The sequence below is a fragment of the Pleurodeles waltl genome, chromosome 4_2 (assembly GCF_031143425.1).
Source record: "Pleurodeles waltl isolate 20211129_DDA chromosome 4_2, aPleWal1.hap1.20221129, whole genome shotgun sequence".
Taxonomy (NCBI): Eukaryota; Metazoa; Chordata; class Amphibia; order Caudata; family Salamandridae; genus Pleurodeles; species Pleurodeles waltl.
The window spans coordinates 695546405-695560715 of record NC_090443.1 but is presented as its reverse complement, the minus strand read 5'-3'; the positions used below and the strand labels follow the sequence as shown (position 1 = coordinate 695560715).

Genomic DNA, 14311 nt, shown 5'->3' with positions numbered 1-14311 from the left:
TGCGTAATATGCACTTATTCTTGCAGTCATTTGCATGCTATTAAGCATTGAAGTATATTGTGTGTGCGTGTATTATATGCACTGACTCTTGCAGTTATTCACAGAGTGCTTATATTCTCACCATTATTCTCATGTTATTCTCTTGATATATATGTATATATATATTAGTGTGGTTAGTTTTGCCATATGAGAACTTGCCCCTTAAATAAACTTGATTATTTTACTCACTAAGGTGTCTGAGAGTGATTGCTTTACATTGTGCCTTAAAATATCCTGAAGTGCATAGTTTTGATATTCTGAAGAGTAAAGCAACACAGCTCCCTTTGTGTGATTGTCTAGAGTGAATTGACAAACAGCCCAACTGTCATCCTGACCCAGACGTGTATTCTACAACCAGGCAGAGGCACAGAATGGATAAGCAAGTTCACCAAAAGATGTATTTTTAAATTGTGAGTTCAGAGACACCAAACTCTACATCTTTATCTGCAACCAATGGGAAATTACACATAAAAGACATTTCAAGGCAATCCCCATGTTAACCTATGGGAGAGATAGGCCTTGCAATAGTGAAAAACACATTTAGCAGCATTTCATTATCAGGACATGTAAAACACACCAGTACATGTCCTAACTTTTGAATACACTGCACTCTGCCCATGGGGATGCCTAGGGCCTACCTTAGGGTTGACTTACATGTAGTAAACGGGAAGGTTTAGGCCCGGCAAGTGGGTGCACTTGCCAGGTCAAACTGGCAGTTCCAAACTGCCCACACAGTGTCACTGCTGTGTCAGGCCTGAGACATTGTTACAGGTCAACCGTTGTGGATGGCACAGTCAGTGCTCTAGGCCCACTAGTGGCATTTGATTTAGAGGCCCTGGGCACCTCTAGTGCACTTTACTAGAGACTTACTAGCAAACCAAATGTGCCAGTTAGGAAAAAAACTATTACCAATCCAATTTAGACAGAGAGCACTTGCACTTTAGCACTTGTCAGCAGTGGCAAAGTGCTCAGAGTCCTAAAGCCAGCAAAAATGAAGTTCAGCAGAGGATCAAAACAGGAGGTCAGAAGCCAAAAAGACAGGGGATACCACCCCAAGAGGTCACAGGTCTAACAGGCATTTGCATGTCAGGTGATCAGTGAGTGTTGTCTTAAGTATATGGCCACGTTTATGTGTGTTGCTCTGTGCCTACATGGCTGTCTTTATACGTGTTCTGTTTGCATTTGCTCATGTTTGTGTGATAATTGTCAAAACGAGAATAGATGTTCTATCTCTCTGTATGCATACAATATAAAAATGCCAAGCATATCAGCTTTCTTAATGCTTTTTCATAATGGTGCTTAAAATGTTTACCATGTACCATGTGTATTATTCTATATTTAAGCTATTACTTTGTTCTAGCCAGAACAGTATTCATATTGATAATTGCCATTGTTGAAATGCAAAGATAAGGATGATGTGACCATATCCAGTGTACATGCTGAGACTTCATGTTACAGTCTGAATACCCAATCATAGAAAAATAGATGGGGACATTTTAGCTAAGTCACCAAGAGATAAAAAGTGGGCCTATTCAAAGACAGTGCAATTGTTTTGTCAGTAAAGTTTTACACATACACCAGTGCTTAATAAGAATCTTACCTTGTGGCTTGGATATTAAGGTTTCCAGAAATATAGAATGGTCTGTCATTGTTATATTCATCGAACACGCCCCATCGGAGGTGGGCCCATTCATGGACAAATACTCTGCCTATAGAAAAAATGGGAATATTTAAGACTAAATTCAAACAACTACATATTCAACCATGGCAACCTATGCCACTGACAATCAAATTTGTCTGTTTTCTGATGGATATTTGGGTTGTTAAGTAAGAGTGAGTGCTGCTGCAGTGAACTTTAGATCAGACATGTTAAAAAGGGCACCATCCCCTGACACCAACTCAGCAAAGTGAACACTACTCTGCCTGAGGCAGCCCTTAGACAGCTGTACAAGCCTACGTCCAGTTTCATATGATAGACTCCAAGGGAATGAGTCCTTGCAGCTGCCCAAAGGGATTATAGAATTTCTAGACTGTAACCCACTCTCAAAGCACTCCACTGGCTCTCTCTATCAGCCAATGCAATAATAAGATAACAAAGTGTATTGTTAACATCCATGAAATATGGTTAGCCAGTCGCAAATGTCAAGTACAGCCAAGCAAGCCAACACCAGAAGGGAGATCGTCCAAAAAAGCCAACGTCTAAAGAGGGCTGACACAAAGTCCTCTGTATATTGTATATTAGGCTTGTCCTTTGCTGATTTTTTGCCAGGTAGCAAAATGGTTACTTCAGCTTCTACGTCCCCACCCGCCCCCTCCGCTCCGCTGGCCTCGCACTTGCTGCCGTCCCTCGCACCCGCCGCTCCACGGCGGGTGGGAGATCTTTCTCCTTCCTGGCGGCCAAGACCTGGAACTCCCTCCCCACCAGCCTCAGGACCACCCAGGACCACTCCGCTTTCCGGAGACTCCTAAAGACTTGGCTGTTCGAGCAGCGATAACCCCCCCTTTCCCCCCTAGCGCCTTGAGACCCGCACGGGTGAGTAGCGCGCTTTATAAATGTTAATGATTTGATTTGATTTGATTTGATGCTATAAATAGACAAACGAGACAACAAGGCATCCAGATCTAGCAAGGTCCTTGGAAGAAACTGGGTTGTTACAGGGGTGTTAGCCCTGGTTAAGCAGCAGCCACAAAACGTGTCAGGGTGAGGCAAAGGCTAACCCTAAATTAACCTGCGCTCCACTATCTGGTAGCTTGGCTCACAGGAGTCAGGCTTAACATAGAGGCAATGTGTAAAGTATTTGAGCAACACTTCACACACTGATAAAGTGAAAAACACCACAAAAAAAGGAACCCTCACCTATTTACAAAAATAGAATTGTCTAAAATAAATACAACAAGATCAAAATGAAAAAATCCAGTAGCACCAGAAATATTCAAATTCAAAGATTCTAGTGAAAATAGTGCAAACAAGCACAAAGCAGCTGTGACAAATTGGGTTGGTGGATGACTGGGGTGTGAGCCCTGGTCAAGCAAAATCCACAATCCCTTGCAGGGTGAACCATAAAAAGTAACTAATATAACCTGTGCTTAACCCAAGGTAGCTTGGCACAAAAAGAAGTCAGGCTTAACTTAGAGGCAATGTGTTAAATATTTGAGTACTACACAAATAGCAACACAGTGACAATACACCACAATAAAAACCCCAAATGAATTTAGTAACAATAGAGAACATTTAAAAAAATTATTTGACACCGAAACCATTAACATCCACCTGGGCTCCTTTAGCACCACATCCAATGGTCCAATAATGGATGGAGACCTCTTGGAGGGTTCAAGACTCACTCAGGCTGGATCCAGGTGCAGGTTTATTATGGTGGGAGCCAGTTATGTCCCTATGGCTCAGAACAGGATACCAGCTAAACTAGCCCTTGGAGTCACTTCTGAAGTCCTGGGTGCAGGTAATGATGCAGGGCTCCACAGGAATGCTGGCCTCTGAAAGTTCCCAGCAGGCTCCAGGCAGCACAGCAGTCCTTCCAGGTACAGAAGCAGTCTGGTAGAATGCACAGCAGGTCACAGATGCAGACAGACCTCTGAGAGACCTTCTTCAGGTCCAGTAGTGAACTGACAAGTGGATCTGAGAGCTCGATTTTTATACCCTGTTGCCCTGCTCCTAGAAGATAGGGGACGTTTCCAGAAGGGTTCTCTGAAGTTCCAGGAGTTTCCTGCCTCCCCTGCCCGGGCTTCTAGCTGGCTGCACTAACAATACAGGGTCGTTAAGCCTATTGTGTGGTGGCAAAGCTGAGCCTATTCAGCTGCAAGTGGAGCTGTGTTTAGCTCCACTACCCCATCAAGTCAATGTCCCATTCAGGCTCGGTAATACCCCTATTGTGTGACTGCCTGGGGTGAGTTCACAAAGTCCCAACTGTCAGTTACACCCAGTCACGTGACCTAAGGCAGGTGACATTCACAAAGGGCAGAAAAATTCCAATGTTTTAGAAGTGACGTTTTCAAATTTGTGATGATAAATGCGACTTTACCATTAAAGTGGGTTTATCATTTCAAGTTCATAGGTACCAAACATGACATATCTACCACTTCTGGTTTAGGAATTACAATTTATTAATTTTAATGAGGAATCCCCAGTGTTACATTATGGGAGCAGTACGCCTCTCAGTAGTGAGAAAACAGGTTTGGTAGTTTTTCGCTGCTAGTACATATAAAACTAACAAGTACATATCCTACCTTTTGATTACACAGCACTCTGCCCTATGGACTGCATGGGGCCTATCATAGGGGTGACATATATGTAATAAAAGGGGAGTTTAAGGCTTGATAAGGAGTTTTAAATGGCAATTCAACATGGCAGTGGGCCACTGCCTTCAGGCTGCAATGGCAGGCCTAGGACAAGTTTTAAGGTGCGACCTACGTGGGTGGCACAATAAATGCTGCAGGCCCACCGGTAGAATTTAATTTACAGGCCCTGGGTATATGATATACCACTCTAGAAGGGACTTACCTGTAATTTAAATATGTCAATCAACTTTAGGCCAATCAAACCATGTTTAGGGGAGTGAACACATGCACCTTAGCACTGGTTAACAGTGGTAAAGTGCACTGAGTCCTAAGGCCAACAGAGCAAAAATCCAAACAAGATGGATACAGACAGGCAAAATGTTTGGGGGACGACCACGCTAAGGCTTCACAGAGGCAACTGTGAATATCTGGCTGTACCAGACTAGGACAAAATCACAAGTTCAGGCTGACTGCGATGGAGCATGGGCTCTAGCTACAGGGTCCGAGTTAGGCTCACTGAAAAGAGTACCTGAAACCCTGGTTTGCAGGGCCTTGCAGGGATGCACATTGAAGATGCATTGTGCAGCCAAAGCAGTATGTCGGTTCCAAGATGTGACAAGGCTGCGATGTGAGGGCCTGCGATGTTGCTGAGGATCCCATAGAAGGGACATGTGATATGAAGTCTCTGGCATCAAGGATGCGGCGCGGCGCACAGTTGAGGTAGTGCATTGGTTTTGAAGAGCTGCAAGGCTGTGATACGGAGTCCGGCATAGTCATCAAGGCCGCTGTTGACAAGGGATCGAAGGGCTTGCACTGAGAATGCATAGTACAATGGGGCTGTCGCGGTGATGTAGGACTTTGGCTTCAATTCATGTTGAAGGAGAGATACATTAGTTCTGCTCAGGTTTGCACCGCGCCACAGAGGAGATGCGTCAGTTCCCCTGGATCAACAAGGGGCCAGGACTGGGGTGGCACCAATTGGCAGGGTAGACTCACAGATGGCCGAGTCCAGGTGGAGGTAAAGGGTTGTTGGAAGCTGTTATGCGCTGGGGGTTTAGAACAGGAGGCCAGCCAACTAGTCCTTGGAGTCACTCCGGGTTCTTTGTTCAAGAGATACAGGTCCTGTCCTTCTCAATAGGAAAGAGGGCAGTAGGTCAGCATAGCAGGGCAGCAGTCCTTCAGAGCATCAGTCCAGCAGAGTGACAGTCCTTTCACCTGCACAGCAGTTATTCCTGGCAGAGTAACCACAGTTCCAGAAGTGTGCAGAAGAGCTAATGTCTGAGGTCCAGTATTTATACCAAGTTGTGCCTTTGAAGTGGGGAGAAACTTTCAGAGGTGTCCACCCCCCCTGAGATGTCAGTCATCCCTTTCCTACCTGTTCAGGACCCAGCTAGTCTTGGGTCACAATACTCTAGTGAAAAGCCCTTTTTGAGAGTGCTCAGGCATGGCCTTTGTAATGCCCAAGTGTGGTAGGTGACAGCTCCTTCTCCTCGTTAACTCAGAGTGACTCATTACACCAACACCCATCTTCCCTTTGCATTACTGTCTGGGAGAAATACACAGACAAACTGCCAGATACACCTACTCGTGTGGCCCTTGATCAGGCTGCAGGCACCAAATAGGACAAGAAAATACCAACTTTCTAAAAGTGACATTTTCAGAATTGTGATTAAAAATATGGCTTTACCGTTAAGGAGGGCTTTAATTACAATTTCCTAGACACCAAACGTGATCTCTCTAACTCGTCCCAACCGGTAGCTGCAGCTTATTAAATGTAATAAGGTTACCACAATGTTATCCTATGGAGAGGTAGACTTGCAGTAGTGAAAAACAAATGTTAGAGTTTCTTTTACTAATAGGACATGTAAAAATTAAAAGTACATGTGCCACCTTTTAAATACATTGCATCCTGGCTTCTGGACTGTCCACGGCCTATCCTAGGCGTGACATATGTAATAACAAGCAGTGGTAAATGCATTAGGTTTCCCCTATGGGATTACTAATAAGTTAAGAGGTGTGGGGGCAGTGTATGAGTGCAGGGAGGATGGTGTGAATGCTCTCTGTGTAAGGTGAGTGGGGCATGAATGAAGGTTGATAAGTGTGTGAGGGCAGGGTGAACGTTCCTCAATGCATGGTGATTGATGGTGCAGAGTTCAGTAGTGTAGAGTGCAGTGGCATAGATTTCAGAGGTAGAGAGTGCAGTGGTGCAGAGTAGAGTGGCACAGAGTTCAGTGGCAGAGAGTGCAGCATTGCAAAATAGAGTGTTGTAGAGTGCAATAGTTTAGGGTGGTGTACAGTGCATTGGCACATAATGCAGTGGTGTAGTGCAGTGGAGTAGGGTACTGTGGCATAGAGTGGGGTAGAGTGCAACGGCTTAGAGTGCAGTTGTATAACATTGATTGTTTCAGAGTAGAGTGAAGTGGCATTGAGTGGAGTGGTGCAGGGTAGAGTACAGTGGTGCAGAGTAATGGCCTAAAGTGGAGTACAATGCAGTGGCATAGAGTGTAGTGGTGCAGAGTAGATTAGAGTGCCATACAGAGAATTGACTTAGAAAGCAGGAGTGTAGAGAAGAGTGGCACAGATTAGAGTCCATAGGCGTAGAGAGTACTGGTATGGAGTGCAGTGGCGTAGAGTGCAGTGTTGCAGAATGGAGTAGAGTAGAGTTGGGCACAGTAGAGTGGAGTTGCCTAGATTGGAGGGTGCAGAGGAGAGTGCATTGGCATAAAGTAGAGTGGTGCAGAGTTGAAAGGTGGAGACTGAAGTGTTATATGGTGAAATGGTGTAGAGTGGAGTGGTCAAAGTGGAGTAGAGTGCAGTGGTGTAGAGTGCAGTGGCATGGTGTAAAGTGGAGTGGTGCAGAGTAGAGTGCAGTGGCATGGAGTGGTGCAGATTAGAGAGGAATGGCGTGGAGTGGAGTATGCATGATTTGGTAGGACACTGCCAATACAGACAATACATTTCCAATTGAAACGAACATTGCATTTACACAGTGTTAGAAATAGGGTCTTTGTTTGGCAGTCCGGTTACCCCCATCCAACTAAGGACCCTCTCTCTAGTCAGGGCAAAGGAGAAACACACCTGGTTACCCTCAACTCACCCCCTTGGTAGCTTGGCATGAGCAGGCAGGCTTAACTTAGAAGCAATGTGAAAAGCATTTGTACCAACGCACACAGTAATACAGTAAAAACACTGCAAAATGGACACCACACCAGTTTAGAAGATAGGCAATATTTATCTAAATCACACAAGACCAAAATGACAAAAATCCAACATACACAAGTTAAAATACGAATTTTCAAAAGAATAAGAGTCTTACTCCGTAGAAAACAATGGAAACGATGATTTCGCACAAAGTACCTGGCTAGCGTAAAAAATAAAGCAGCATGGGCGAACGTGCATTGGAAAAGGCAGCGATGCATCAATTCCTTCCTCGCAAGGGAAGCCGTGCCTCATTTTCTCTCTGGTCGGGTCGGCGTGCATCATTTTTCTCCCTCGCAAGAGAGCAATGCCTCGATTTCCAGATGGGGCACCTCAGATTTGCACAGAGTTGGGTTGACTTTGACACCCAGGGACGATGCATGGAAAATCCTGTCGCACGGTGTTGGAAAACTGCACAGCAGTCGCAAGCGGGTGTTGCGTGTCGTTTCTGTGATGCATCAATGACCCAGCCGCGATGCAGGTGGAGCATCAATTTTAGCAGCGAAGCCGGTGGCACGTCATTTATCTGCCACATTGCAGATGGTGCATTGAAAATGTCCCCGCACGGCGTTCTGTGCGTGGATTTTCAGCTCTTGTTCTGCCAACTTCACCTATCAAGGACCCATGGACTGGATAGGACACCACTTGGCAGGGCAGGAGTCTCAGCAGAAAGTCCAGAAGTTAGCAGAGGAAGTATTTGATGGCCCTGAGACTTCAAAACAGGAGGCAAGCTCAGTTCAAGCCCTTGGAGATTCTTAAAAAGCAGGATTATACCACAAAGTCCAGTCTTTATCCCCTTTCACAGGCAGAAGTAGCAATTGCAGGACAGCCCAACAAAGCACAATCACAGGCAGGGGCAGTACTCCTCCTCAGCTCTTCACTCTTCTCCTTGGCAGAGGTTCCTCTTGGTTCCAGAAGTGATCTGATTTTTAGGGGTTTTGGGTGCAATACTTATTCCCCTTTCTGCCTTCGAAGTAGGCCTGCTTCAAAGTAAAGTCTCTGTTGTTCACAAGATCTTGCCTTACCCTGGCCAGGCCCCAGGCACATACCAGGGGGCTGGAGATTGCATTGTGAGAGGGCAGGCATAGCCCATTCAGGTGTAAGTGACCACTCCTCCCTCCACTCTAGCACAAATGGCCCATCAGGATATGCAGGCTAGACTCCAGCTCCCTTTGTCTTACTGTCTACAGGGGATTTACAAACAGCCCAGCTGTCAAATTGACGCGGACAGAGAATCCACAAACAGGCAGAGTCACAGAATGGTTTAAGCAAGAAAATGCCTACTTTCTAAAAGTGGCATTTTCAAACTAACAATTTAAAAACCAACTTCACTAAAAGATGTATTTTCAAATTGTGAGTTCAGAGACCCCAAACTCTGTATTTCTATCTGCTGTCAAAGGGAATCTGCACTTTAAAGTTATATAAAGGCAGGCCCCATGTTAACCTAGGAGAGAGACAGGCCTTGTAGCAGTGAAGACTAAAGTTAGTAGTATTTCACTTTTTTAGGACATGTACCATACATCAGTACAGGTCCCACCTTTAACATACACTGCACCCTGCCCATGGGGCTACCTAGGGCCATCCTTAGAGGTGCCTTACATGTATGAAAAGGGGAGGTTTAGGCCTAGCAAGTGGGAATACTTGCCAAGTCAATTTGGCCGGTAAAAACTGCACACACAGACTTAGGTGTATGGCACAACCAGTGCTGCAGGCCCACTAGTAGCATTTGATTTACAGCCCCTGAGCACCTCTAGTGCACTGTACTATTGACTTACTAGTAAATCAAATATGCCAATCATGGAAAGCCAATTACACACACCTTTTACATATGAGCGCTTGCACTTTAGCACTGGTTAGCAGTGGTAAAGTGCCCAGAGTATCAAAAACAGCAAAAACAGAGTCCAGCACACATCAGCAACCTGAGAAGCAGAGGCAAAAAGTTAGGGGAGACCATGCCAAGGAGGCCAACTCTAAAACACAGACATACTGCTTTACTAATAAAACTATGCAGCTCACAAATAATAAGGTGTGGAAATGGCATCACCTACTTGTACTGATTTGTTTTGATCATATTAAAGTATTTGTTTACAACACACCTCAGAATTCACAAACATGTGCTTCATTTGTGCTTTTCTAATTATGTTCAGTGTAAAATTCACCCGGGTCCAGTACTTAATAAGGCAGAAAACTATGTGAACCAGTGTGTTTGTATGCAATGCCCAGATGTGAGAATATAATTCATAAAATATTCACACCCAGTATTTCGGAAACGGAAGCAAAAGGTAACAGGGAGTCATTCTGAAAGTTCCCTTCTGTGTACGTGCACACTCCTTCAGGATCCAGAAACATTTATTTCTAAACGCTGAGTTTTGCAATGATGTGCCAACTCTGCTAAAGCCTTAACCTTAAGACCTGTGATGTTTCCTCATGCTGAGAAATTAAATTGTTTCTGTGAATGAAAATTGCAACACAAGTCATAAGTACCAGATACTCTTTCACACACAAATAGTCTTTCTATTAGTCTGTTTGCTTACTTTATGAATGAAAAATCATTTACTTGGATGCTCGGCTGATTGAGAACAGAGAATAGAAATAGAAAGATGGTGTGTGAGAAAAATGCATAACGTTCACACAACATATATTGCTGCTTTAGATTTGTTTTCTAGTGCAGTTTGTGGAACATTTCATTTAATCATGAAATAAAGTGTGGGAAAATCTTTGTTATTCGGCTGTTATAAAACAAGGAATCCAAGTGATTTGTGAATAGAAATGTACTTCATGGGGTTCTTTACAAAACAGTGGCAAAAGCCACGGAGTGAAAGAAAGGGAAAAGCAGCCTTTTTCCCAAATGAGCAGGAATGTTTATGCTAGTAAAGGGAGTGGGAGGGGGTATACTTTTTCTCTCAACTTTGTTAAAAACAGATTGCTGACTGCTCGCCTGCCATACAACTGACTGGTCACCTAATTAACGCGGGCATGCTTCGTGGGTCACGTGGTTCCAATGGAGATGTATTGTTGATGTGGAGAGATAAACTACCTCCTGTTTGGTCTGATGGAAGAAGGATAATCTTGTGCACCAGTGCAAGGAGAATCTACACTCTCAAGCCTTGGAGGGGAGAGTTTCAGATTATGAACTGATATGGTACACATGCATTAAAAATAGTAAGCACAGAGTAAGCGGTGTGCAGGCAAAACGTACATTTAAAAAGTTACCCAAAAGCGGATGAAAACAGTACTTGAGCCTCTGGACACTGATAAGAGGAAGGAAGGAACAAGCATTGGTAAATACAGGAAATAGTATGCTACAGCCAATAGAAACAAATGAAAAGTAAGTGGCAAGCACAGGAACCAATGAAAACCAGGGGCGGGATGTAAGCCTATTTTAAGATTTATATTAAATACAATAGATTTCACAATGTACTGGGCAGGCAAACAATAAAAAGGAAGGTTTCGGCCTGGCAAAAAAATAAAATGTTGCCAGGTCGAAATGGCAGTCTAAAATTGTGTGAACAGCCTGGAATGGCAGACCGCAGACATGTTTAAAGTGCTACTTAAGGGGGTAGCAAAAGCAGTGCTTCTGGCCCACCAGTAGCATTTAATTTACATGCCCTGACCATAGGTACAGCCACTTTACTAGGGACTTATGAGTACATTAAATATGCCAATTGGGTATAAGCCAATTCTATCATATATTAAGGAGAGGGCACAAGCATTTTAGCACTGGTTAACAGTGGTAAAGTGCTCAGAGTCATAAAAGTCAACAAAACGGGTTCAGAAACCAGGTGGGTGAAGGCAAAAAGTTTGGGGATGACCCTGTAGAGAGGGCCAAGCCCAACAGTCCCTCACTCCTTAGGAGTTAAACTGGAAACATTCTTCTCCCTGCAGTGTTTAATGCATTTGTAAACCTTTAGAAGTTGGACTCAATCTGGTAATAACCCTTGTCTTTTCTGCATCCACTCCCTTAGTCCGCTTATCTACACTCCTAAGGTGCAAACAAATGTAGGTGTGGATAAAAATCTTGGTTGGCCAAGGGAATGTGTTGCAATGAAGTGAGCGACAGAAGAAGGTACAGAGTTACTCAGGAAGTTATGTTGTTTAATGAATTTGTGTGTGTCTTTATGTCTTTATAAACTTATGGATTTTTATTATAGTACAAATTGGGAGGGAGGAATCAGTGTGAGTATGTATCTGTTCCTCTTTCAGAAATGAGTTATTATATTAAGGATCTTTAAAAGTATGACTGCTGTATCTTTTGTGTCAGTATACTATTGTTTTACTTATTTTTTATATTAAGTATATTAAGTAGTAAGTTGACTGCATCTTATTATGTAAGTATATTAATATTGTATTATTTATTATAGGTGGTGTTAATAAAGAGGGATGATGTGTGGCATGCACCACTATAGAATGTAGAATGTGGGAGAGAATAGGTGATAATAGTTCGGTGTTTGGCAGAAGGAGCTGAGATGGTGAAGTGGTATAAGCCCTGTTCCACTCTCCAAGTATCTTAATAAAATACCCCTGCAACTTTACTGGGAGTAGTGTGCTTTGTTACCACACACTCCTCCCCTCAACCTTATTTTAATACAGTGCTCTGTTGCTTTGTAGCTAGTTTGCACAATATATATCTCAATACCGTGAATCAGTCACTGAGTGAATGCATGAGACAATGTGTACAGAAGGGCATATTTACAAGCCCCTAGCATCTCCTTGTGCCACCCTAGTGTCATTTTTATTTACGGTAAGGCAGTATCAAGGAGGCCTTTTTCCCGCGCCAGATTTACAAAGTGGTGCAATACTAGCATTTTGACACTTTGTAACCCCTTGCGCCACATTATGCCTGCACCAGGCATAATGTATGCAAGGGGGTGTTCCCCGGTTAGTTGGCTCAGAAAAATGGTGCACTGAAATTTACGAGATCTCACTGCACTATTTTTCCCGTCATTTTAATGCCTTCCCAAGGCTGGCGTTAAAGTGATGCTCCCATCGTTTTCAAAGGGCCTCCCCACTTATTGCTGAACTAGCACCATTATTTTTGGCGCTTCACGACCAATGGGCCACAATAGCATCAAAAATGTTGACGCTATTGTGCTAACGTGCACCGTATTGTAAATACAGCGCTACCATGGTGAAGTTTGGGGAGAGCGGGGTGCAAGTAAAGTGGCGCATCATAGCTGATGCGTCACTTTATTGGAAATATGCCCCAGAGTGCGCAAAGTAAACTGCCTCTCAAGTTGTATAAAACACAGTGTCAGAGACCACAATGAAAGCTGACCTTAGAGTGGCCATAGTACATCCAAAATAACAATTCTCATGACCTCTAATAACAACAGCATTGTCTGCCATTAGCCCTTTTCAGTGCAATATTTCAAAACATTTTTCAACATTTCACTACAAAGTTGTTCAAAAACACCGGGGCTCTATTATGCAATACAGTAATACAATATAATTGATTTTTGGACACAATTCTTTAATGTACCCTTGGATATAGTCCACCTCACATCTATCTGCATTTTCAAGAGAGAAACGAATGTGTAGATATGGCTTGAATTTTTAAAACTCATATTTTTTTTATTTTTATCAAAGACTAAAAAAATACTATAAAATATACGCCAGTGTTTTTACCCTGATTAAAGGGAATCTACCATCATTAAAAATGTATTTTTTTTTTTTTAAAGGAGTTTGGCATTTGCAGAGGTTAATGTTATAGTATTGCAAGAAACAATGGCAGGAAATACAAGAACATAATTACTTAGGATTTCAAAAGGACTAGGCTTTCTTGTGCCCCTTAGCGCCTCCCTAACGCCACAGTGGAAGCACTGTATTTATAATATTTTGCAGCATGGCAGTAGTTAGGGTGACTAGGGTCATAATTTGTGACACTAGTTTGGCGCTTTGCAAGTGTAGCGTCACAAATTATGATGCTAATCCTGCAAAGCACCCAGAGGACCATTGTAATCAATGGGAACCTCTTTTTAACACCTGCACTTAGCAGGCGTAAAAAGGTCAATAAAAATGGCGCAAAGGAATCTCATAGATTCCTTTGCACCATTTTTGCGCTCCCTCCCCCAGTGCCGGAACGCCCCCCCTTGTATATATTATGTCTGGCGCAGGCACAATGTGGCGCAAGGTTATACAAAGTGGCACAATGCAAGCATTGCACCACTTTGTAAATATGGCACACAGGAAATATCCCCTTAATGCCACATTTGCGTTGTAATAAATACAACAAATGTGGCGCAAGGTGGCACTAGGGGGTCATAATAATGCCCCTTTGTATTTGCTACCTGCCTTGAAAGTTCCAACAAGGTGACATTTCTGTTCAGCTTCCTTCACAAAGGAGCATGAGATGATGAAGGACGCATATATTAATGTGTCCTTTTTTTACTTGAAGTTTTAGACAAAAGTTAATATTTCTTTCCCGCTTCGCTCAAACAGCAACTGTTTACTGATGAACATGGATCTTCCATTATTATCTAATGTCTACAGGCCAATGTAGGGCCCCGTGGAGAGCAAACGCAGTCTCTCCACTGGAACATTTGGGCCAGAAAGAGACGGCCATAATAGGGATAGGATAAGGGTTAAGGGGGAGGCTCTAAAGGGGTGGGGTATATAGGGAGGAGCTAGGGGTGAGATTGGCCTCTTCTGCGCCAGCCCATCTTGCTGCGCTGAGGTTAGCTGTCCCAGGTTGAAGGGAGGTTAGGGAATGCTTTACAGATGAGGATAAATTGTTGGAGCATGTGCTCAGCGATGGCCATGGGCCACGGGCCACGATGCGGAC

General features: G+C 43.6%; 1 protein-coding gene across 1 annotated transcript in view; it reads right to left on the bottom strand.

Moving 5' to 3' along the window:
- Positions 1 to 14311, bottom strand: part of LOC138293211 (calcium-activated chloride channel regulator 1-like) — a 704166-nt gene that overhangs the window by 572989 nt on the left and 116866 nt on the right. Inside the window, exon 4 of the mRNA XM_069232299.1 lies at positions 1640 to 1748. Within this exon, the coding sequence (XP_069088400.1) occupies positions 1640 to 1748 (109 nt within the window). The remainder of the gene's footprint in view (positions 1 to 1639; positions 1749 to 14311) is intronic.